Raw genomic sequence first — 24,113 nt, 5'->3', positions numbered from 1 at the left:
GCCGCTGCACCGCTGTGTGGGAGGAGTCAAAGCAAGATGGCTGCGGGACGGAGAGGAGTGTTTGAGGAACCATCGAATGGGATGTTTATCTGACGCTAACAGGATGCTCAGCTGTCAGAACGAAGGAGTGGTTCATTTATTATGGTCCTCGGAGCAATGTGGGTCAGCTCGGCAGTGGCGATTACATTTTTTCCCCCCGTCAGCCTCCCGAGTCCTGCTCTGACATTGTGGTCTTCACCAGCAGCTAGTCATTAGCCGCGGACTGTCGCTAACTCGCTAGCAACCAGCTAGCAGGTAGTTATCCCGACGAAACCCGCACCTTTTTTTTTTAAACCGTTAAGACTCCCGTGGATATCTAAGGTACGTGACCGCATTAGTAACGCACTTCTTTAGCGCAAAAAGTGTCTATTAACATGTGTCGTTTAAAAAAAAAAAAAACCTTATTATTTGTAAGGAGTACCTAGCTGCCACATCGTTTTTACTATCAGAAAGCAGTGATTTGTTTTCACCTACAGCGCTGCCAGCCACTTTGATTGGCTGAAACGACATTCTTTTCAAAATAAAGGCTTCACGTAACATAGTCATGTAATAAAGGGGGTGTTCCTAATAATAGTAATACTGATGATTTATGTTTGTATTTACCGTCATACTAAGGAGGTCACTCATTAAACTCAACATTTTAACCTCAGATGTCAATTGATAACCACTTGCTTGGTTCTGTTTTTGTTAACTCTCATTATTATTGTCTATTTTATTTGTGTCAATTTTAAATGCAGTTGAATTTGATTTTAAAATAATTGTTGGCGGTGAATTACTGATAGATGAGTACTTGTTAGCTGCAGTATATAAAAAAACGTTCTGTGTTGGAAATATTGCGTAGAAGTTTCTGTTTTAAATGGAATCTCTTGCTGTTCTGCACAGAACAGCCCCAGCTGTCTTCCTTTTGTTTAGTAGAAACAATCTGAAGTTAATTTGATAAGGAAGCTGTCATAGTGTAGAAGCATGTCTGCATCTGAGCTATTAGATTTAAATAGACAAATATCAGGCATACTGTTTCATATGTCCTGTTTTTCCTCAGGATTTTCTTTGTCACAGTTGAACGGGAATCCAAATATATACTCCCTTTTTGACTCACATCTCTCCCTTTGTTAACCTTCCACTATGATGTAATCTGTCCAGTCGGCGAGTCAATACCAGACCGAAATTAAAAATAAGATGAGAGCTTTTTGAAGATCTTGTGTTATAAAAGTAGTTTGTGGGTTTTGCCTGTTTCAGGAAATCCCCACAAAACTGGAAACATAACTATTTACTGCTCCAAGTCTGTCTCGACTCTAAACCTTAGACTTTGTCATCTGGGTTTGTCACAGTTGAGTCAAGCGCTCTGTTGCCAGTTGTTGTCTCAAGTCTTTGTAAGCCACCTCCCTGTTTTGGAGTGTAGAGCTGAACTTTGAACACTTTTATGAGTATTTCCCTTCTGTCTTAGGGAGTGTTTGCCAGAAAATTCAAATCTTGTTAAGTTTCTGGGCTTTTGTTGAGAGTTAATTGACTTTATGTTTAGATAATCTGTATTCAACATAATAAAGGATCCTTAATATTATGTAAACTGTATATTTATTGATGTAGTTTGAATAAATAGCAAAGAGATGATGAATTAATTGAAAAAGCCCACACAAAGTGAACTTTTTGATATTTCTACTCATTAAGCTGTTATACAATGACATATAACAATACTTTAAAAGTATTTTCATGTAGACCAGATATTAACAGTTCTTTGTGTAGTAAATTATACTAGTAAAAAAACAAAAGAAATAACAACACATTTGTTATTTTCTTCAAACGTTTTCTTCCTCTAGGAAGAAATTAGGTTACTGAACTCACTGAAGTCTGCGGAATAACGCAAAACGACAAATTCATGAACTTTTCCTTAAAGATTTGGAGCTACATTTTCTTCAGTTAAAAATGTATTTTTATTTTTTTGCAAATGTGCTTTTTTGTTTTTTGCAACTTGACAAAGTTTTATTTTTTGAATTTTTCCACTTTTACCTACCAAACGCTTTCCCCAAAACATTTTTTTTTAAAACATCTAACTAAATGTAGACATAAAACCCTATATCAAAGTAGATTTAGTTATATTTCTGCATTATATGGGGTCGGTCATGGTGCAGTGGTGGGGCGGATGTTAGTTTGAGGGTTTTGTCTGTACGCAAGTGTATCAGAAATAGGACTAGGTTTAAAAATGGATTAATACAGTTATAATAAATTTATCTTTAGCTACAACATGATGCAATATTAAAAAATCAGATCCATAAACCCAGTTTCTTGTACTACTTTTCAGAAAATAAGTTATGTCATTTAGTGTTTAATGTAAAAATTAGTCATTTTATTAAGGAAAGTCTCACATTATTTCTAACTAACTAACTAACTAACTAACTAACTAACTGGTAATGGCAGGCATTTGTTCCTAAATAACCCCCTCTGATGGCAGTTGTGTTTTTTGGTGTTTTTAATGTATTCTTGTGGCATTTTTCTGATTAGCCCAATTATGTATAGCAACATTTGGGCTTAAATTTGCCCTACATCACCTTTTATTTCAATTGTTGTGAATCAAGAGCAGACAAAAAAAAACTGTTTGAAAAAGAACTGTTCTGTGACAGAAAACCTGCTGGGCGGACCACAAGCTCTCTGCTCTGCTTCATTCTGATGCGTCATACGACTAGATCCATGGACGTCTGCGCTTTTCTCATCCGAGCTGGCATGTAGAGTACAGACCAGAAGAGAGAATCAAGAAAACGCCAAGAGTGTGGAAAGCAGTAATCAAAGCAAAAGGTGGCGACTTTGAAGAACCTACAATATGACACATTTTTTAATGTATATAATTCCACATGTGATAAGAATTCATCGTTTTGATGACTTCAGTGAGAATCTACAATTTTCATAGTCATGACAATACAGAAAACTCTTTGAATGAGAAGGTGTGTCCAAACTTTAGGTCTGTTCTGTAGACGGCTGGATAGCTCCAATATTGCACGCCATTTTTGTTGCACCAGTGTTGTGAAGTTAGGGATGTGAGGGGCTGCAAGCTAGTGGTAGAGCGTGTAAACAGAGAGCTCTCGACAACATGGAGGGGAAGGGTTTCGTGGTTGCTCAGCACCATGCCTAAGACTAAGAGGTGAATTTCTGATGATCTACTGCCGCCCTGCAGAAACTGACCTAGAAAGCAATGCAGGATTTTTGATCTTGGCCTCTGAAAGTCCTCATTTCTCTGCATGATCAGTTTCAAAATGAGATTAAGATTATTATTTTTTTCTAATGGAGAAACTGTTCATGTTTGTTTCTTTCTGGTTAATTGCCTTGACAGAGCAGAGCGCCCCCTCCTGGCCCACTATGGAGTGGTGTTGGCTTCAGACTGGATGACAGGGTCCACAGGGAGGAAAGGGCGGCGCGACATGTAAACCAGCTGCTCAGACCGACAGTGACAGCTCCTTCATCACATCTTCCTCTTCTTCTCCTTCTCCTCTCTGTTTGCAAACGGGTTCTTCCCCTCCTCCTCTCTCTTACCTTGTTCTCCCTCATCTCCTCCCGTGCTCCTTATCATTTCTCTCCTTCCTCTCTGATTTTTCTCTATTGTTCGTCTGCCTGCTCAGACTTTCTCTGTCATTTGGGAGTTTGAGTTGGTGAAACCTTCTACCAGTCTCACGCCGGGGTCAGTATGAGCTGGCTGAGCAGGTTAAACCCCCGTGGTCCTGGGAGCCGGTCTGGTCGGACCGCCGCCCCCCTCAGCCCCTGCACCGCCGACCCGGAGACCTGCCTCATGGTGTTCAAGAACCACTGGAGACAGGTGGGCATTTATCTTTATCTTTATTCCTGAGAACTATAACTTCTTCACCTCTTGTTTTTTTTTCTCCTTAAATGCACTGAAAAACTAGAGCAACTTTATTTCAAAAATATTAATCAAATGTTAGAAGTTTTTGAATTTAATTTAAGTTAATTATCAAAATACCACATATGATAGGAAACATGTAGTCTAGAAACCAATTATTACCAAAATAAAAGTCTGTTTTGACAGTAAAGTGACAATTTCCAGGGAATAGGGAGTACAAATGGGGGGGGGGGGGGGGGGGGGGGAGTTCATGTGAAAAAGACAGGTGTGTGCATGAGAAGCTGTGGTTGTGGCTCACGTCTTTGACACTTTACGGGCTCCCGTGTTTACAAGAACCGCCGTCACAAAACGCAGAACTGGATCACATCTGAAAAACAAATGACAATGGATTCTCTTCTAGTTTTTGGGATCGTGGGAAACTGCAGCAGCAACAAAACATCTCACTGCTCCTCTGTAAAAAAAAAAAAAGTCTAGTTAAATGGAAAAAATCAAACATATCTTATATTTATTTAGTACTTTTTAGGTTGTTTGGAGTATTTTCTAAACGCAGTCAATGCCTAATATGTCAATGGAGACACCAAATGGTGATTTACCTCAGTTTATCACAAAAGACCCCACAAAGTGACCTAGTAGGCCGTTTCATCAACATTTCATCAATATTATGTTCCTTTTGATCCTAATCAATCAAACGATCATATTGCATGTTCTGATGGCCTCAGGCCACCAGAATATGCAATATGATCGTTTGTATAGAATAGCCTTGATTCATTCACATACATGTAAAGAAACAAACAAAACACATAGAGTTGTGGAATATTGTTTGCACAACAAAAGCCACTGTTTGTGCAACACTCACCAAAAGTAAAGTCATCGTTCTCTCACGTCTTAGCCAAACGCGCCGCCACATCAGCGGCGTCATATCTGGTCACGCTGACTTGCATTTTAGAAGAGATCAGATAATCTAATTAAGTTTGTCCCTCAGAACTTTTGTGCTACGTTGTCTGCAAAATGCTGGATTTTATTTCGTGCAAATTTGCTAAAGACATAAACTGCATTGTGGATTATTTTTAAGCATTTGAGCAATGACTTGATACATCTTTTTTGTGATTAAGTTGCGTCTGTTTCTGATAAACTTGATCCGTCTTCCTGTTACCTGTTGTTTTTTTTTGTTTTTTTTGCTTTTTGTGCAGCGCTTTGGTTTATAAAGAACAAATAAGCCTTATAAATGTTGAACGTCCACTTAAGAATATTGCAGAGCTAAAGGTGTATCCATCACCTGTCAGCTACAAGTTTAAGGATCAGATCTCCATTTAAGTTCAATGTCAAATCTAATTATGGATAAAAATATGGTACAGTTTCAGTCTATTATAAAGATGGATATTTTTGCACGTTTGTTGTTTGTGAAGTTCTTCAAGTTCCTCTTTTTCAGAATTGCCTCAACATGGTGGATTTCCATTTGCTGCACAGACTTTATAATGGAACATAAATGCCTCACTCTGTATACATATTTGTTAAAATATCTACCACTAAAGTTTTTTTTTTTAACTGCAAACAGGACGGGCAAATGCAGGACTACCCGCTTTAAGAACAAGACAATTATTGTTGTGTAACTGTTGTATGCTCTCATTTTCGAGAGACATCAACATGAATGTATTTTCCGGACTATAAGTCGCACCGGAGTATAAGTCGCACCAGCCCAAAAATGCATTACAAAGTAGAAAAAAACACAGATAAGTCGCACTGGACTATAAGTCGCACTTTGACGGGAAGTCCCTCACAAGTTTCTCGCTCACTCCAAACTTTCTTTCTGCTGCTCGATTACCATTTTCGGCTGCATATTTCACTACTTGCAGCTTGTAATCTGCAGAGTATGATTTTCTTTTTGGTGGCATTTTTCAGCCCTCCTCAGTTGTTTTTAGTGGTATGTGTCACGCTGATCAGCGGAGGTGGTTGACTCGCTGTGACCTGGAGCTCGCAGCCCCTTACATGAGCGCGCAGCACCTCACACATGAGCGCGCAGCAGCCTGCGTGCACTCAGCACGGAGAACAATGCACGCGCGCCGTTACCAGCTGAACTCAATGAAGTTAATCAGCGCGTAACCTGGGAACGCTTAAAACGGCGTTTCACTGCGCCATGTGTAAGATCTGAGCTGGAGGACGGCAGCTATTCTATGAACTTGGACACTGAACTCAAACCACTGCGTTAGCAGGACTTGGACTTTAAGGGCTACTGGTAAGCTCAATGCTGGACTTTTTAATATGTCACGTTTTTGTATTGGGTTAAATGAACAAAAAATAATTACCGGTAAAAGTTCTAAAATGTCATACAAATGTTTGTATTGAAATGATACATATTTGTTAACCTGAAAAATTATTAGTAAAATACTACTTAAGTTAAGATAAATTGTATTTAAGTGTGGGAGCACACAGGTCACAAACACACTTGACAGTATGAAAGTACCACTTCGAGCCTGGAGCGCCCTCTTGCGGTTGTCAGTGTGAAAATAACGAAAATGTGAAATTATTTAACAATGTAATTTATTTCAAATATAAGTCGCTCCGGAGTATAAGTCGCACCCCTTGCCAAAATGTGAAAAAAAGTGCGACTTATAGTCCGGAAAATACGGTAAATGTATTTAATACGTTTTTTCCTAGCTTTACATTTTAGGCTGTTTACATTTTTTTATTTCGTTTTTTTTAATATGCTCTAAAATATAAAGAGCGACACAAAGCCACACACATTTGAATTCAACACTATTGAGGTTCAAATGAAACTCCCTCTGAGGATTTCTTTAAATCTGGTCTTGTGTTTCCTGCACTCAGGTTTCTTGGGTGTTGGACCAGCGGGAGTCCTCGTCCTCCAGCGACGACCTGACTGCAGTGAGGAACAACACGGACCAGATGTTGTGTCTGCTGGCGGAGGAGCGGCCCGCTGAGAGCTCAGAGGGAGGCTTCGGCGTGGCCTCCATGGGCCCCATACTGGAGCTGGTGATCACAGAGAATATTCTAGAGCGCCTGGTGCAGTGGCACCTCTGCCGGGGATTGGACCCAGACAGCCAGGGGGCTTTGCTGAAGCTCTTTGAAATGCTCATCGGTCAATCCCAGCAGCCTCTGCTGCAGCACACCGCCGTCCTCCACCCCCTGCTGAGGCTGCTGGGAGCTTGTGCTGACCCAGAACTTGGCTGTCCCCTCGCTCTGGAGAACAGCTTGGTGCTTCTCCTCAACCAGGTGCTTCTAAGGAAAAAAAAAAGCTGCTTTTCAATGAAATTATTATTTCCTTTTATTTGAGTTTTTATCTGTAATTTTAATGTCTTGCAGGTCTGTGTGTCGATGGCTCGGCAGCCAGTGATCTTAGAACTCCTCTTCCGGGCTTCACCTGCCCAGCAGGGCTCCACCAACCTGCTCATCTTCTCCCTCCTCGTCCCATTCATCCACCGGGACGGCGCCATCGGGCAGCAGGCCCGAGACGCACTGCTGCTGGTGATGGCGGCCTCGGCCAGCCACAAAGCCGCAGCACGTTACATCGCCGAGAACTCGTACTTCTGCCCGGTAAGTCTCGCTATGCATGAATAGGTCTCAATTTTGGGATGCTTTCATGTCAATAAATGCAAAATAAAAGAAAATTGTTTCATTGGTGAATCTAGCTTAGACAGAGTTTTTTTAGGTGCCTTTTTAAAGGTAAAAGAAGATTTTACAGGTTTTGATTTGCAGTCCTTTAACATATAATTTTCTTGTTATTAAAACTTCATTGCAAATAATAGTAATTTATAGATTTAATCCATAGTTTTAGCCCCTAATTGTTGCATTTTCTTGTAGCGTTTTTTGTGTTTTGTTTTTTTAAACCATTTCTTTTCTGGTTTAAGAATACAATATATATTGCGTGTGTGCATATATGTGTGCATTTATATGTATACATTTATAAGAGTCTTTTTATTTATTTGTTTCTTTTTAAACATCTTAACTGTTTTTTTAAACATTTAAACTGGTTTTTCAAAATAAATGTTTGCTGACTTTCAGTCCCATTCATTTTCCAGTTTTAGTCCCCTAATTGTTAATGTTTCTTGTTGTAATTTTTCTGTTTTGCTGCACTTTGTTTATTTTTGGACTGGATTAGTGTGTGTATTTTGATGTATATATTTATTAGAATTGCTCTTGTCTTTAGGTTCTTCCTAAACATTAAATGCTGCTGGTTTTTCAAAAGAAATGTCTCCAGGCTTCCAGTGCCATTCCTCTTTTGGCTTTCACATCGATCGGATTCATCCAGTGCGTGTAGATGCACACATAGTCCATGCGAACAGGACTTGCTCAGTGCTGATGTGATAGTCGGGGACAGGTTTTTAAGTCTGGAATGCGCCGTTCGCTCCAGCTCTGACCCTGAGACGCAATCGTGCGCACAAGTCTTGGGTGTTTTTTAATGCAATGGTGATTCAGTGTGATAAAGTTGTGGGAAGGAGATGATCAGGCGTTCTGACAAACCCGTCCTTCTTATCTACTTCCTCAAATCAGCTGCATTTGGAGACTTTCTGTGAATGTGACAAAATAATCAAACCAACCGGGAAACGGGTTAAAGACATGATTGATTGATTAGGAAGTGAAACATTCTCACAGTCACGATCAGCAACTCAACTTTAGAGCTACTGCTACACAACATTCAGCATTTGAGGCTCCTCGGACCTCAGAAATATAATCTCCCTCTAAAGTTTTACATTCTCACTCAACACTTAGAAATGCTTTGAATCTGCAAATATACACAACAGAGTCTCGTGTTCACCTCTTACGTTTATGCACTTGTGTATGTTTATGTTGTTTTTAAAAGTCACCTTGATGCACTAGTATTTCACACGTCAGGAAACTAAGGTTTAGGGTATACTAGGTGCTCTAAAAGTACAAATGTTGGAGATGATAAAAATATTTTTTTAATCAAATTGTCATTTTTGCTTTAGTCTTTTTGGGAGCTGGAAGTAAGGCATTCACAAATTTGTCATAGCTGTTCATGTCCGATGTTGTGTTGTTGTTGTTACATGCAGCTGCCACTAGATGTGATTGAAGAGCTGTTGAATAATTATAGTCCAGATCAAAAGTACCGTGGACATAATGGATAATATCTAATGCACATTTGCTGAATGAAATTGCACCTAATCCAGGCTTTTATTAGATGTTGGGAAACTGTTTTTTTTACATTCCCTTTCAACTTTTCAACTTTAAACTACGTTAAAGAGTTAAACAGTGATGCTTTGTTAAATCCTGTGGTCATCCATCTAAATCTGCGTCTTAAGATGGACCTTCCTCACCTACTTTCTGTTCGTCCTCCTTCCAGCAGCTTCCGTCTTGACCTACTTAGAGCTGGAAAGGTCCAGCAGACTCGGCTTCACAGAGAGCCGCTAGTCTCTGCACGGCTGTGCTATTTTCTGTCGCTGCTTTCGCCCTCATCGCACGCGACCTCCTCTGACTGCCGCTTCCACCATCGCTCAGTCACTCCACATTCCTTCTTTCTCCAAGTTTCCCAGAATCTGGACTTGTTTTTGAAGAAACAGTACCTGCAGTCTGAATGAATCAAGATTAAATATTAAAACAAGATACAAGTCCTTAATTGGAAATGTTATTAGTCATTTTAGAATTCCAGGTTAAATTTGAGGTTTTTCTTTGTTTCATTCTAAGCCCATAATATTGCATAACCTGGCAACAGGAGGTACTAGGATAAATTGTTATTGGAAATCCAGTTTGAGGAATTCTCTGCTTTAGTTTATTGACTGTTAAATCTGAAGTCTTTTTTATGAAAATGTAAATTGTAGGTATGAATTTAACTTTTCATATTTTGTTTTGTTTTGTCTGCGCCTCCATCCTTCCAGACAAAGGACTTAGATCAGATGCTTGGTTTCTCTCTGCTAATGTTGCAAAGTAAAAGCGATGCTTATTGGCGAGCGGCTCTGTGTGTCCTCAGGTGTTGGCCACGGGCCTCAGCGCCCTCTACTCCTCTCTGCCCAGGAAGATTGAGGTTCGGGGGGACGACTGGCACGCCCTGCGGCGAGAGGACTGGATGGGCGTGTCTTCACTCGTGCTCTTCATGAACTCTCTTGAGTTCTGCAACGCCGTGGTGCAGGTCGCACATCCGACAGTCAGTTCCCAGCTTCTGGACTACCTCCACAACGGCTTCCTTGTACCGGTCATGGGCCCTGCCCTGCATAAGGTAGGAGGTCAATTGTGGATGTTGTTTTTCTAAACCCTTGATGTCTACATTTATTTCCAACGACAAAAAAAAGATTCACTAAAGTTTTTGCTTTGCTAAATTGAGGTCATTTTGGAGCAGAAGTGGTTTGTTGCACATTTGCGTCAAAAGGTTAAAGGGGTTAAAAAAATGTTTTTCTAATTCTGTTGATATAAAACTGTTGATATCTATTTACAGAAAATCCAGTATTGGCCTTTCTGTCAGTTTTGCCGCTGACTCTTTTGTGCGTGCTTTTAGTCATCTGTGGACGAGATGATCGCCAGCACCGCCTACCTAGATCTGTTCCTGCGCAGCATCACGGAAACCTCCCTCCTGAAAACCTTTCTACGCTTTATCCTGCTGCATCGCCATGACAATGACACAATCCTGGACACCCTGCTCATTCGCATAAGCAGCAATTCAAGGGTCAGTGTGCTCATCATCTAGGATTTTTCATCAGCCCGAGCTTCTCTGATGGACCCTGAGGCTCTCTGCTGAAGTCAGCTGAAGTCAGCTGTGTGGGAAGTGAGCGGGCCGAAAGTGGCAAACAAGAATAAACACGGCACCGAAATCCTCTACCAGGCTCTGTGTGTTAGAAATGGTTTACACTTGACTACAACATGCCTTTTTGAATTGTTGGTACTGAAGAGTCTCTGCTTTGGAAAATAAAAACAGGTTTTTTTTTCCTTTTACTAAATCTTTGTTCAGAGTTTAAAGATTTAAGACGACCTTTAAGGAAAATTATGAAAAACTGTAAATGCTAAGTTCCCCCCCCACTCTTTGCTCATAATTTTTTTTAACATTTTGTGTATTAAATCTGCTGGCTGCTCAACACAGCATCTCTGTTCCCTAAATAAAAAAATGGAGAAAAAACATTTGTTATGATAATATGAAGCTATTACAATTTTAGGGCCTAGTTAGGGAAGAAGTATAGACACATATGCAGTTTAACCTTCATACGCTAACTTTCATTTATGGTTTCCTTGTTCTGCAGCTCTGCATGGTGTCCTTGAGTCTTTTCAGGACTCTTCTGTCGTTGAACTGTGAAGATGTCATGCTGCAGCTGGTTTTCAGGTTGGTTGATTTGATGCTGGGAACATATGTGTATTGTGTAATGCATGTGTATCACCGTAGTTATCCATCACTATATATATATATATATATATATATATATATATATATATATATATATATATATATATATATATATATATATATATATATATATATATATATATATATATATATATATATATATTTATATATATTTATATATATTTTTTGCAGTCAGGAGAATATTTTGCTCAAGTTGCTGTCTTCTGTCTAGTATATCTGTAATACTGTTGGTAACTTTGTGACCTTATTGTTATGTTCAAAAATCTTATTTTAAGGTAACTAGACCCAAATCCTGTGACACTTTCTGGTGGTTACCACAGATCCATTCACTTTCCTAAGAAATTGGTTCAACCTTCAATTTTTTTTTCTTTTTTTTTTTATGTCTCAGTTTTTGTTATGGTTCCATATATGATTTGCGTATTAAAAAATGACGACAACAACAACAAACATAATTTGTTAAATTTGCTAATAAGCAAGTATCAATGAAGAAAAACCTTTCAGTTGGCGTATACTAAGCCTGGTGTCATGTAACAGAACAATAAATAATAAATCCTTCTTAAGTTTAGCACACCAGTTGTTTGACATTTTTAACGTAAACATACTGGAAGGCTGGAATGATTCACTTTCCCCACCATTTGGTTCAATGGTGTCATGCACCAACTGAGAATTGTGGCATCACTGGTGGATTATGGGTAAAAACCAGTATTACTTTTACTATTGCTGGACTCGGCAATCAAGCTGGTGCTGCCGTCAGCCCTTCCCATACTCCAGACGGCTGCAAAATGGAACTTAAAGAAGGACTTCGGCCTCTCTTTGCAAAGCAATTTTTTTTTCTTAAGCTTTTCCTTATTGCAAATGATCTCAATCATAAGATTTTTCTTTGTATCAATTTCTTCTAAAGGTAACATTTTTGTAGAAAAACCCTTAATTCCTGTCATTCTTGAGTGTTTTTCAGGCATCACTTAAAGTGTCTCGAGTGCCACCACATGACTGATGTGTGATGCTCTTAACATGTCAATCATTGACATATTTGCTGCCATTTTTCAGATGTAGCATCTTTCCATCCATCCTTCTTTTCTGTATTTTGACTGCAGGTATCTGCTGCCCTGCACACATGTAATGCTAAGTCAGCGTCGGGCCATCAGAGAGACCGACATGTATGGAAAGTGTGCAGACAAGTTCCTGTCGCTGATCCCAGAGTGCTGCCGGCAGTATACAGCCGCCTCTAGTGAACGGGATGAAGATAATCCATTCTGGAGCAAAGGTCAGCAGCAAGCTTCATAGAATCACCCCAGACATAAACATTCAGCTGGAGGAGAAACACATTTAGTTCTTTTATTTTGCCAGCATTGGCTTATTGGTCTGTAGCTTCAGATGTTATGGAAGACCTGCTGCAATGAAAAATTTTAACTTGTTCTTGTGGCATTTTTCTGATAAAGGAAGACGTATATAAAGAAAAAAGAAAAAACATGTTTAAAGTTGCACTTCTCAGTATATGGTGTATTTGTGACAGATAAAGGAAGGGGGGGGGGTTGCTTTGTGCCAACAGATCCGGACAGCTCCACAGCTTGGAGGCAAACTTCTGATAAACTATTGACGCTCTGCAAAAACTTTGTCCTTGTAATTTTTGATTTTGGATTTGGGCCCAAAAAGGCCTAATCATAATTAACCCTTGTGCTATCCTATGACCCCACCCTTACATTGATGTGTTCTCCCTACCATGACAAAGGTGGATAAAGGTGGAAAGATTTCATGTAATCCATGGACACCAGTGAAGATCACAAATCATTGAAGAAAAAAGGTTCAGCGCACTGTCTAGTGGGTCTAGATGACCCAACTCCCAATGGCAAAGTGCTTAGGATAGCACAAGGGTTACAACAGCACTGGAAACACTTTAAGAATAGATGTCTATGGACTGTTAATTGCTCCAAATACTTCTAGAAAACTCCAAATGACTTAGTTTGAGTGTCAAACAAAAAGACAACACAGGTGGAGGAAAAAAAGCTGCTATATTGCTCATTTGAAAGGTTTATCCCCGAATTGAGCAGCATACTTTTTAATGCTCAAACATAAAATTCTATTTAATTTGTGTTGCTGTTTTTATTTTGTTTTTAAAATATTATTTCTCTTAGTCGTTTTGCGGACTGGGCTGTATAATTTTGTGCATTCAGGCTAATTATCACTTTATTCTCTGTGATAACTGATCTTTTTTATTTAATTCACTATTTTTAAAGCATTATTAGTCATTTTATGCTCATAAATAACATGTCTGTGGAGATTTCATTCATAGAACTTAAACTCTCGTGGGTGAAATGAGGTCCGAATAATTCTTCTCAGAAAAAAACTGTCAGATTTGGCCTTAGATTTGACCGCAGAGGCTTCTAAATCGTGTGATTTTTACGTTATGAGGGTAATTCGGTTGTTAATGTTATCTTGCAGTTCTGAACAGTCCTGGCACAGATACTCCGGCTGCCCCACGACCCAGCACCCCGTCCCGCTTATCTCTATTCATGCGCCAGCATGCCGGTGGAGGCGGATCAGGAGGGGGAAATCTTTCCTCCTCCACCAGCTTGGAGTCGCTGCAGTCTGGTCCATCCGGCTCCCGTCCTCTGTCTCCAGACAGTCCGATGCATCAGCACGGCCACACAGACTGTCTTGACTGGGATGCGGGTTTCCTGGAGTACCTGAAGGACGCCCGGCGAGGCATCGAGGTTTGCTCCTGGGCCTGCCGGGATTGGTCGGCCCCCTACGATGGAGAAAACCCCTCTCCGAACACAGCGCCGCCGCCTCCTCCTCCCCCTGCTTCCAACCCCTCCATGGCCATGTTTCCCGAGCACTTCTCTTTCCACCAGGGGGTGAGCAGCAGCACTCCTCCGGGCCAGCAGAGGGCGGCCATCGTGGCAGCGGCACGGTCTGAATGGAGCAGCTCGGACAGGGACAGCGGGGAGTGGGATGTCACAATCGGTCAGAACAACTGCATCAGCCTCACACCGCGCTCCAAGAAGCGCAGCCTGCAGAGAGACGAGCTCCTTCCCAAACCCGTGCCTCCCCTCATCCCCTCCTCCTCCACAGCCGCCCCTCTGTCAGCCTCACACTCCATGTCGTCTCCGGCTGCTCACATCCCTACCTCTGCCATCACTGTGAACTACCAGGCCATGTTTAATGGAACAGCCAGGCAGGGGGACGAATGCTCGGACAGTCACGATCGAGGACTGGAGGTGAAAAAAGTTAAGAGAGACTTAGGAGAGCCGCAGTATTTGGATGAAAATGCCAATCAGAATGGATCTATGGTCTCCTGCCCCTCCCTCCCGAAATCCCTTTTCAGTAACCGTGACATTGGTGATGCTAAATCTTTCCACCTCAACCAGACTTCCTCCCAGTGCTCCCCGTCCCAGCTGGCGCCTGACGCCTCTAATTCACACGGCACATGTTCAGATCCACCCGAAACCAACCCGTCACAACAATCCGTGGAAAGCCTTCTAGAGGAGCTGCTGGAACAGGCGCCTGGAGATCCACAGATGTCTGCGGATGCGAACGGTCAGGGCATCAGCATCGAGGCATTCACTTTGGAGCTGAGGAAGCTGGAAGACCGGGTGAAGGAGCGAAGCCGGTCCGCCTGTAAACATGAGCCGAGCGCTGCAGAGACTCTGCCTGCTGAGCAGCAAGAGGAGGAGGAGCAGCTCCCCACTGCCCCGGAGGCCAAGGGAGACGCATCTGTAATGGGAGCTCCAAGTCCAGCAAGACCAATCAACCAGCCTACCTCCCAACCATACACAGGTGAGAGTCCCTCAATGCACGATGCTCTCCTAAACTTCATTTACTTCTGGGGAAAAAAGTACCGCTCAACCTCTCTAGTGTTTCAAATAGCCCACCTTTAGTTTCTGAAGTGTCATTAGAATATCATGTGCTGAATTATTCCTATATATCGTACATTATAAAAACCTATGTGACACTTTTTCCACTTTTTTTGGCAAATTTATCTAAAATAATCTGACAACCTTTAAAAACCAATTCTAAGTTCACTCTGCACTCGCATGCCTCCAGCCACTTTAATTAATTCTTATAATTAAAGCCGTCCTCATCCGGCTGAGCTGTTGCCTCACGCCCCTCACTCTCTCACTCTGCCCCTGTTACCCTGGTCAACGTGACAAATAAAAAGTAAAAAAAGCTTGTATTTTCATAGAGTGTGCTCATTTGGATGAGTTTGTCAAGCGGGAGACATTTTTGCTCAAAAGCACAGTCAGAAAAATGAGTAGCAGAAACAACATGGTGCTTCCAGAAGGCCCGTTTAAACTACCCTGACTTTAAGCCTGAACTCTGGCTGATATCCCCCTGAACTTGCTTACTCTGGGTATGTCGGCTCCAAAAGACCGGATACGAGTTAGTGTAATTATGCTCCACTTCTGGAGTCACCATGGAAACGCGTGGAGAAAAAAAGAGAGTGCTGTACTTTAGTGAGACGTAGTCAGAAAAAAAAAGTAAGACGGCTGAATCAGCAAAAGAACCAGTTTCTATGGAGTGATATTTCTGCCACCACGTTAAACACAAAACTCTCTAAGTCGCAAGTGAAAATATTAAATATTTGCTTTTCAATTACTTTTTATTTTGCTTTCAATTTTTTTTTTGCTTTCAAAAACTTTTGTGCGTTTGTAAAACACACGTTTTCGCATGGGTTGTGTCAAATCTCGCTTTTTTCCTGTCTTTGATTTTGCTGACATTAGTTTCAGTCTGACGTGACAAAGCTGCTGATTGGTTCAGATTCTAACCAATCAGGGTTCTCTGTCTCACATTGACGGTGCTTGGAGACTTTGTGTTGGTTCTGTTCGTACGGGATTCTGCCGTTTTCAACCATTCTGGCCCGTTTCTCTCAGAGTGAAACCCAGAAGGAGAAGCAAAGCAGCTAAAATCAAACCGAGCTTTGTGTTTTTTTATGTCAGTGTAGCGACCAACGTGTTTAAAATGTCTGCAGCAGAAAAAAACGTCCGAGCTCCGACACCTATTAAATATTTGTACCGGAACTATTGTTTTATTTTAATTAATAAATGTTGAAATATTAAGAGAAAATAGCATTTTTTCACAAGTATTCTTTTTTTAAACTTAAACTTTGGACAAACGCTCAATAGTTTTAAAACATAAGACACTGTGAAAATGAACATAAAATTTAAAAATGCTTCTTCTGTTAAATACACTGAGGTTCCTTTGGTGAGCCGTCATTATTTTGCTTTTTACTGCAGTTCATCTAATCCCAAAAACTTGTGCAGCATGAAATAATACGTGCTTTACATCTTTTATTGTTTTGATTTAACAAACAGATCTTAAAGAAAATCACACATTTTACCAATAATTTGCTCTGCAGGATTCACAGATTACACACAGACCTGTTGATTTAAAGTCAGCAGATAAACTTTACAGTTTCAGGAAATCCTCAGCCATAAATTCAAAAATCTGATTTAATAAAAATTAATCAGTCCTCAAAAAGAAAAAAGTATGAATTATTGTTAAAATTATAAAAAATGAAATCGTCTTTATCCAAAGAAACAAAATTAAGGATAAAAAGAGCAACTTCAGCGTCTGAGCCTCAGTAGCACACACCATGTTAGATGAGTGTGGTGATTTCATTGGTTAGAATCTGAACTAATCAGCAGCTGTTTGATGGAAGCCTTGTCACACTAAACTGAAACTAATGTCAGCAAAATCAAAGATAGGAAAAATTTGATATGACACAACGCATGCGAAAACTTTTTTGGCGGTGGCAGTTTTATCACGCCAAGTCGCGCTCAGAGTAGTCAGCAAAATCAAAGATAGGAAAAATTTGATAACAAAGCATGCGAAAACATGTTTTGCAAATGCAAAAAAGGTTTTTGAAAGCAAAAAAAAATTTGAAAGCCAAAAAAAAAAATTGAAAGCAAAATATAAAGTAATTGAAAAGCAAACATTTAATATTTTCACTTGCTACCTAGAACGTTTTGTGTGTAACGTGGTGGCAGAAATCCCTCCATAAGTTTTTGCTTGGAGAAAAAGAACGGACAAAGTAAAGGCATACGTTTCTATCTCATTTCCATTTTCTTTGTGACACATATATACCGTATATATATATATACATATATATATAACTTATCCAACTTAAATGAATTACTTCAGTTGGTTACAAGTAAATGAGTTCAATTTATTCAACTTAATTTTTTATGTCTATCCACCTCAATAATTGTTTTTACAACTCAAATTTACATAATTATCTAACTAAATGTACTTTTACTCCAATTCAATTAAATGTTTTTCCATCTTCATTTATTCTCATTTTGATAACATTAAAATGAGTGATTCAGTGTGGATTTGCAACATGAAAAATGTATTCATCCATCATGACTCTGACTTTAATTTAAGTTCCTGTGATATAAAGCACCACTAGGGCTGTTAAATGTCCTCATCCTCCCCCTCCCTCTCACTCATGGTGCAGAAAGAATTAAACATAACAGGACAAAATAACTCGGCAAAACACAGTAAAACAGCTAAACAACTAAACACATTTGGACAAAAACCCACACTTAAACCCAAATCGGTGCAGACAGGTTAAGGGAATGGTATCCCACAATTCCTTGCGGTGCCGATCTAACGGCAGCACCAAAGTTACACCTACCGCTACTTAATTGAATTCATTTGAAATTAAAGTAAAATAAATTTCTGATAACTACGTGTTATTTTTAAGTTGACTGAACCAAAAAAAAAACTATTTAGCTTAACTGAAGCAAATAATTAAGTTAAATCAATGTAAAAAGTTTATCTTTCCAACATCCATATGTGGTCTTACCACACTTTCACGGTGGAAAAAGTATTATCTGAGCTTCTTCATCCACTAAATCATCTTCAAATGGACACACCATGCTGCTTCACCTCTCTGAAAACAAACTAACCTTCAACTAAACCTGCTCCAGACCAGGTTATGTTCAGAGCATGAGTTGCTATGGCAACCCTGAAACATACCTCCATTTTTGGAACTGAAAGCTGAGGTTATCCACTTCCTTAGCCTCAAACTTACCGTGGTAACTGGCATAACCTGCTTTCTGGAATACCCCGCTGGACTGCTGTGGGAAAATAATAAATGGAGGTTGGTAAAGAAATATGGCCGCTCACATTGATACCACATCGTCCCGCTGTTAATGAGTAAGAGAAGAGAATTTACTCTTGTCAAAATGTATAAAACTATTTATTATAATTGTTTTAATGTAAGCTTTGTCTTGTGAGTTTGTGAGTGATGAGTTCTTCTTTCTGTGCAGGTCCATTCATGGTGGTTTTGTTCGCCAAGCTAGAGAACATGCTCCAGAATTCACTATACGTCAACATCCTTCTCACTGGCATTGTCGCCCAGCTGGCTTGTTATCCTCAGCCCCTCCTACGCTCCTTCCTGCTGAACACCAACATGGTCTTCCAGCCAAGTGTCAAGTCACTGATCCAGGTACGCCGACAGCTGAATGCAGATTCTGAGCAGCTCGAGGCTCGACAAGACTATTTGACTAGTTTCATCGCTGTAACAAAACCAAACAAAGGTGTGAAATACCCCAACAGACTCTTCTGGATGTGTAAAAAATTCCCGCCCTGATTAAAACCATAAGAGGCAAATGCTGTGTGAAGGTCTGTCAAAAGTCTAAATTTGTGTCTGTTGACTCCTTTAGGTTTTAGGCTCTGTAAAGAACCGCATTGAGGCTTTTGCAGCCTCTCACGAGGACTTCCCTGTCATGCTGAGGAAAGCCCAGCAGTACCTGGTTGCTCGAGGCAAACTGGACTGGACCGACCTGCCTGCAGCTGTTCCCACCCTGCGGCGCTCCGAGTCTCTAGGTTGGTGTGGAGCAGAAACCTTCTTTTGGAGGAGCTTGTCTTATTGCATTCATTTTTTCTGTTTGTTTAAGCTGATTTCATTTTTGTTTCTACTTTTATTTATTTTTTTAAAAACAAATAGCCTGTTGTTAAAAAAAGAAAGAAAAAGAGGTGTTTTATTAGTTTTCGTTCTACTACAATGCGTTTTTCGTCTTGCCTATAGTCACATGACCTTTCGTGTCTCTGTGTCGTCATCTTCCAGTGAAAAGCCGGAAGCCGTCTCTTGGAGACCTGATCCTTCGCCACACCAACAGCCCCACCCGGGCGCGGAACGCCGCGCAGCTCGCACTTGCACATGTACGGGACGGAGGCCAATCATTGCACAGCGCCCTGTTCCGTGGGGGCGGCGGCAGCGGGGGCGGCGGGGCATCTGGGCTGGAAAAGCAAGCCGAAGCGCTGCGGGTGAAGAACGCCGTCTACTGCACCGTCATCTTCTGTGAGTTCCTGAAGGAGCTGGCTGCCCTTGCTCAAGAGCACGCTGTCACTCTGCCTTTCCCTCAGAGCAAGGAGGCAGAGGAATAGATCGGTAGGCTCCTCCCCTTCTGCTTCATCACTTTATTTCGAAAGGAAAAGGCCGCATAAAAACCTTTTCTTTCCGGAGAAACAACAGGAAAAGATTTTGTACCAAAATTCCAAGAAGAAGACTGAAAAAAACCCCGGCATCTGTAAAGTTAGGAAGTTGTGCACATCTTGTAATATATTTCCATTCTATACACACAAATCTCAGTAAACACAGTTTTGGGGGGCGTGTGTATATAATGTCATTTGGATGTAAAGGCGCAGTTAAAAAAAATTACGTTCATATATTGGTGCTAGTTGATAATCCATTTTTTGAACATTTTTTTGTGACACAGACGGGAAGTGTTCTCAGCAAAAATTAGTGTTTGTGAAAAAAAAACATTTCAAGTGAAAGAGCTGCACTTTGCTCAACAAGAGAAGAAAGCGCACAGGACACCTCGAACTCTCTTCGGAAAACTCCATGCTCATTTTATTCTGGGAAAAAAAAAATGCACTGCTAAGATGAAAGAGGAAAAAAAAAGGAAGAACCGAGGAGTGGGAGAGCGCCACTTCCTGTCCTGTGAATCAAACCACACCTGTACTGGAAAACTCTGTGTGATTAATGCCATTTTTTTCTGTTGTTGATGTTCGTCTCTTGAATTTGCACCATTTTATTGACATATCAGTTGCACGTGGGAAAAGGCACGCATGTTATTATGTATGTGAGTTTATTTTTTGTTTGAATGACTTTTATTTTTTCTTTTCCCCCCTAAAGGGTGACGCTCATGGATGAGAAAATGAATAAGCTCATACCTGGTTGCCATAAAGAGAAGCTGGTGGTGGCTTTCACATTGCACTCATGAGTGTAGACCAAGTCTGCTAGAGTCAAACAGTTACAAAAGCTAATACCGTATTTTCCGTACCATAGGGCACAGCGTCTATGAAGAGTCTATTTCTAAACTTATGTCATATACAGTACAGACCAAAAGTCCACACTTTTGGTCTGTACTGGATATAAGGTGCACCGAACTAATCAAACGAGACAAAGGAGTCAAAGATAAGTCCGTCAGTCAGTTAGACTTCATTAACTGCATTCACAGTAATTCTGTTGGTAACACGCTACATGTTAGAAGCGTTAGCTGTGCAGCGTATTCACTTTTGCAACATGTAAGAAAAAAAAAAGAAAACAGACTGATACCGCTAAAACAACCCACACTAACTTCCAATCTTGTTAGGAACGCTTAAAAAAAACAGTCCAACACAGCTACACATTAGCCACATAAGCGTATTCACAATACTTGTAACTGCCAACTTTGTCTGCAACACGCAAATACAGACTGATACCACTAAATCCAACATAACTGAGACTATGCTAACTCCCGATCTTGTTAGCATATTTCCAAAATGCCCAACTTTGTTTGCAACTCGAACAAAAACAGACTGGCATATTGACAGTGTTCACATCAGTAAATACAACCAGCTGCACTGGATTATAAGGCGCACAGTCGTCTTTGAAAAACATTTTAGGCTTTTAACTGTGCCTTATCTTGCAAAAAATACGGTATCTGAAACAAACAATAAAAGAAGAGTATAAAGAGGAAAACTTTGCTGTTCCTCTGTCGTATTGATAACCTTCTTCACCTCCGCATCACATTTACCCTTTGATGAATCACACTTTTTTCGATTTTGTGCAATTGTTTTTTTGTTTTTTATCCCATATTTATTTGGGATAGTCCATTTGTGTTCATATTGTTGTGAACTGTACCAGAGTTCACTTGCAAGCAAACAGAAGCCCTCATTTTCTTGGGGACCAATGTTTCTTGCTGAGTTTTGATGTGCTTTACATCTTCCAAACACAACAACGGTGAAAGCATTCCTAATTTTGGAAATGCTGACATCTCATCTAATATCTTCTATCCCTGCGAAGTCTGGTTCAGGGTCACAGAGGTTGCCGGCGCCAATCCCAATTACTTTCAGCCACCAAACCACCTATGAAGCAGGTTTTTGCCAGAGAAAACCCATATCTGCGCAGGGAGGGCTCGCATAGGAAATTCAAACCAACACCTCCTCTGAGGCTACAGCGCTCACCACCACACCACCGCGCACCTCTGCTATTAGTACATCTGCTCTAAATTTGGTGGAAAAGCATCTCATGAGGCTTTTTTTCAGACTTAGCCATCAAACTGAACACGAAACTGGCCAAAATGAGCAAGAGCATTGCATCATGTGCTGCTATTTTCTGAACACTAACAAACTTTTTGTTTTCAGTGTCATATTTTGTCGTTTCATAATTTGGTACCAAGTATAAATGTGTGTGAGAATGTGCCATTTTTGTTCAGTGTTTAATAGATTTTGTTTGTTTCCTCTGAGATTCTATGAAATTGCAGCGTTTCAGTGTTAAAAGCCGTTTTACCATCTGTTGGAGTCACTTCAAAAAACAAAACACAAAGTGACATTTTTTGTTTGTTTTTGCAAGTATTTTCCACAGACCTATCGAGAGCAAATCTAAAGCAAAATCACCTGTCAGCATCTTCTTAGTTTTCTTATTTGCACATACTAGCCATTTTGTCTCAACTCTGAGTAGCTGAGAAACTGCCTGACACGCAATAGACTCGTCTCTGTTTTTCCACAGTTTCTGTCTGAGTCCGTTCAGCCTCCCAAAGCCATAGCCATCGCTTCTGATACTTCATCGAGTCAATTTTCTACAAGATTTCTAGACATATTTCTAAATGTTTTTCAAAGAACGGATCGTTAAGCGTCTGCATGCCGGTGGACACTAGGTTTTAGAGTAATTGTTAACTAGTGCTGGGTTTGTTTCACTTAGCTGCCACGCAGCAGAGGGAGGCGAGCCGTCCTGTCGCCTCCAGATTAGAGGGAGCAGCAGCAGCAGCAGCAGCAGGTTTCCCACTGAATGTTTGCTCCGCTCAGCTTACAGCTGCCGACAAATCCACTTGTGTGGCCATCCGTCCGCTCTGCATCCCAGAAGGCTCTCAGTGCTTTGACATTAAAGATTGTGCTTTTATTTTGAAACAAAAACATTTTATACACGCCTGTTTTACTGAGAAATTTTGATTGTAGACGCGACGCCAAAACGCTCGTCTTTGTGAGTGCGGCTCATTTGGATCGGGGGCTTAGCAGTGACTGCTCTATGGGTTCATGGACACCAGAGGCCATCTTGGATGTCTGAACTTCCTGTTTCCTTTTAAGGAATGCCAGACGAGCATGTGAAGTAATCTGAACACTGGAAGAACTCGAGCTCTGCAACACAGTCAATAAAAAGAGCCACGAGTTTAAAAAGGGAGCCACTCTATAAGAAATTCTGTGTTTTCTGATTTTTTTTACTTTACTGATGTACTCCTTCACACTTTTCCTATTAGTTTTCACATTTTTGTGTGTAAAATGTCTTTTATTAGTACTTCAAAACCAACGTTTGGGAGAAATTTAAATAATCGTGGTGATTTTTGCTCACAAAACAACTTCCTAGATTGTAAGCGGTTCATTTTAGTGCAGCTTTTAACTTATTCTCCAAGTTTTTAGGAACTCAATATCAGATCTAATCTAAGCTTCTTGTGGTGTATTGTTTTTTTAATTTGAATATCTTTGGGCATAGTTCTGAGAACTCTTCAAATGTTCACCACCGCTGTAGAAAAGGGATTCAACGTTCACAAGTGCAGCACACCCATTTAGTCTTACAAATTTTACCAGGAAAAAAAACAGCTTTAATAAATAATCCCATTTAAAATGTCCATTTTTATTTTTAAATTGTTCTGTGTGTCAAATAGATTTGACATTTTTGTCTATAAACGGAGGAAAGCATGAGAAACCCAAAGCTACACTTCAGGAGACTGTGTGATGTTGCAGATTTTTCTGTTTTCATTTTATTTCAAACACTACATATGATCAGATGCTGATTAAAACAATGAAAATGATGCGTTTTTTTATTTGTTTTTTCTGCCAATATCTATGTTTTATAGCATCCTTGAAGATTGTCACTAAGCAGCAACAGAGTTCAGACCTCCCTCTATGGAAAAAAACAGCAGTCATGACCGTCTGATTAAAGCGTCGATTCCTACAGGAGGTTTTTTTTGACGAATGTTGTGCCATCCTTGACAGGCCGACTGGTGATCCTCATCTCAGGATGCGTTTTTTTTTTTTTTTTTTTTTTCTCCCGTCTTCAGCTGTTTCTACCTTCCATCTCCTGACATTTTGTGCCTGTGATCTATGCAAAACCTGCTCTGGTGTTACTGCTTTGAAGCTGGAAGATGATGTGGATTGACTCACTGTGTAAATACTGTAAAAAACGAGGGGGGGGGGGTTAAAAGATCAACAGGCCAGGGGGGTTTGAAACAACCCACAGGAGAAAGAGGAAAAAAAATGGAAATCATGTTCAAATAACATAATGATGAATGCTGTCAGAATTATTTTTCTATATTTGAAAATCGTTGAAAGACACAAAGAGAATACAGACAATTTGAAAACTGTTAGAATGGAACTACTAAAGGGAATGTTTCTATTAATTTATAAACTCTTTGTTAAGCAATA

The 24,113-nt window shown here is 40.3% G+C and overlaps 1 protein-coding gene across 4 annotated transcripts; it reads left to right on the top strand.

The window, feature by feature from the left end:
- Nucleotides 1-24,113, top strand: LOC101162166 (FTS and Hook-interacting protein homolog). 4 transcript variants are annotated; one of them, XM_023950570.1, is made up of 13 exons: nucleotides 1-360; nucleotides 2,655-2,826; nucleotides 3,364-3,838; nucleotides 6,704-7,108; nucleotides 7,199-7,429; nucleotides 9,822-10,067; nucleotides 10,344-10,511; nucleotides 11,080-11,159; nucleotides 12,296-12,465; nucleotides 13,641-14,978; nucleotides 18,476-18,654; nucleotides 18,872-19,034; nucleotides 19,276-24,113. In XM_023950570.1, the coding sequence occupies exons 3-13, from the start codon at nucleotides 3,710-3,712 to the stop codon at nucleotides 19,593-19,595; spliced, it is 3,429 nt and encodes a 1,142-aa protein (XP_023806338.1). In that variant the 5' UTR covers nucleotides 1-360; nucleotides 2,655-2,826; nucleotides 3,364-3,709; the 3' UTR covers nucleotides 19,596-24,113. The 4 variants fall into 4 exon arrangements, with proteins under 4 accessions (XP_023806338.1, XP_023806337.1, XP_023806339.1 ...); XM_023950569.1 differs by having other exon boundaries at nucleotides 3,359-3,838; XM_023950571.1 differs by lacking the exon at nucleotides 2,655-2,826.

Source organism: Oryzias latipes, chromosome 21 (assembly GCF_002234675.1).
Source record: "Oryzias latipes chromosome 21, ASM223467v1".
In the NCBI taxonomy this organism is placed as follows: domain Eukaryota; kingdom Metazoa; phylum Chordata; class Actinopteri; order Beloniformes; family Adrianichthyidae; genus Oryzias; species Oryzias latipes.
The sequence above is the reverse complement of the archived record's forward strand: the minus strand, read 5'-3'. Positions and strand labels throughout refer to the sequence as shown.

Excerpts from the sequence above, each read along its gene's own strand:
- LOC101162166 (XM_023950571.1), top strand. The coding sequence starts at position 3,710 with ATGAGCTGGCTGAGCAGGTTAAACCCCCGTGGTCCTGGGAGCCGGTCT. Across the intron at positions 7,109-7,198 it reads TGGTGCTTCTCCTCAACCAG|GTCTGTGTGTCGATGGCTCG; the intron begins GTGCTTCTAAGG and ends AATGTCTTGCAG. Across the intron at positions 10,512-11,079 it reads GCATAAGCAGCAATTCAAGG|CTCTGCATGGTGTCCTTGAG; the intron begins GTCAGTGTGCTC and ends CTTGTTCTGCAG.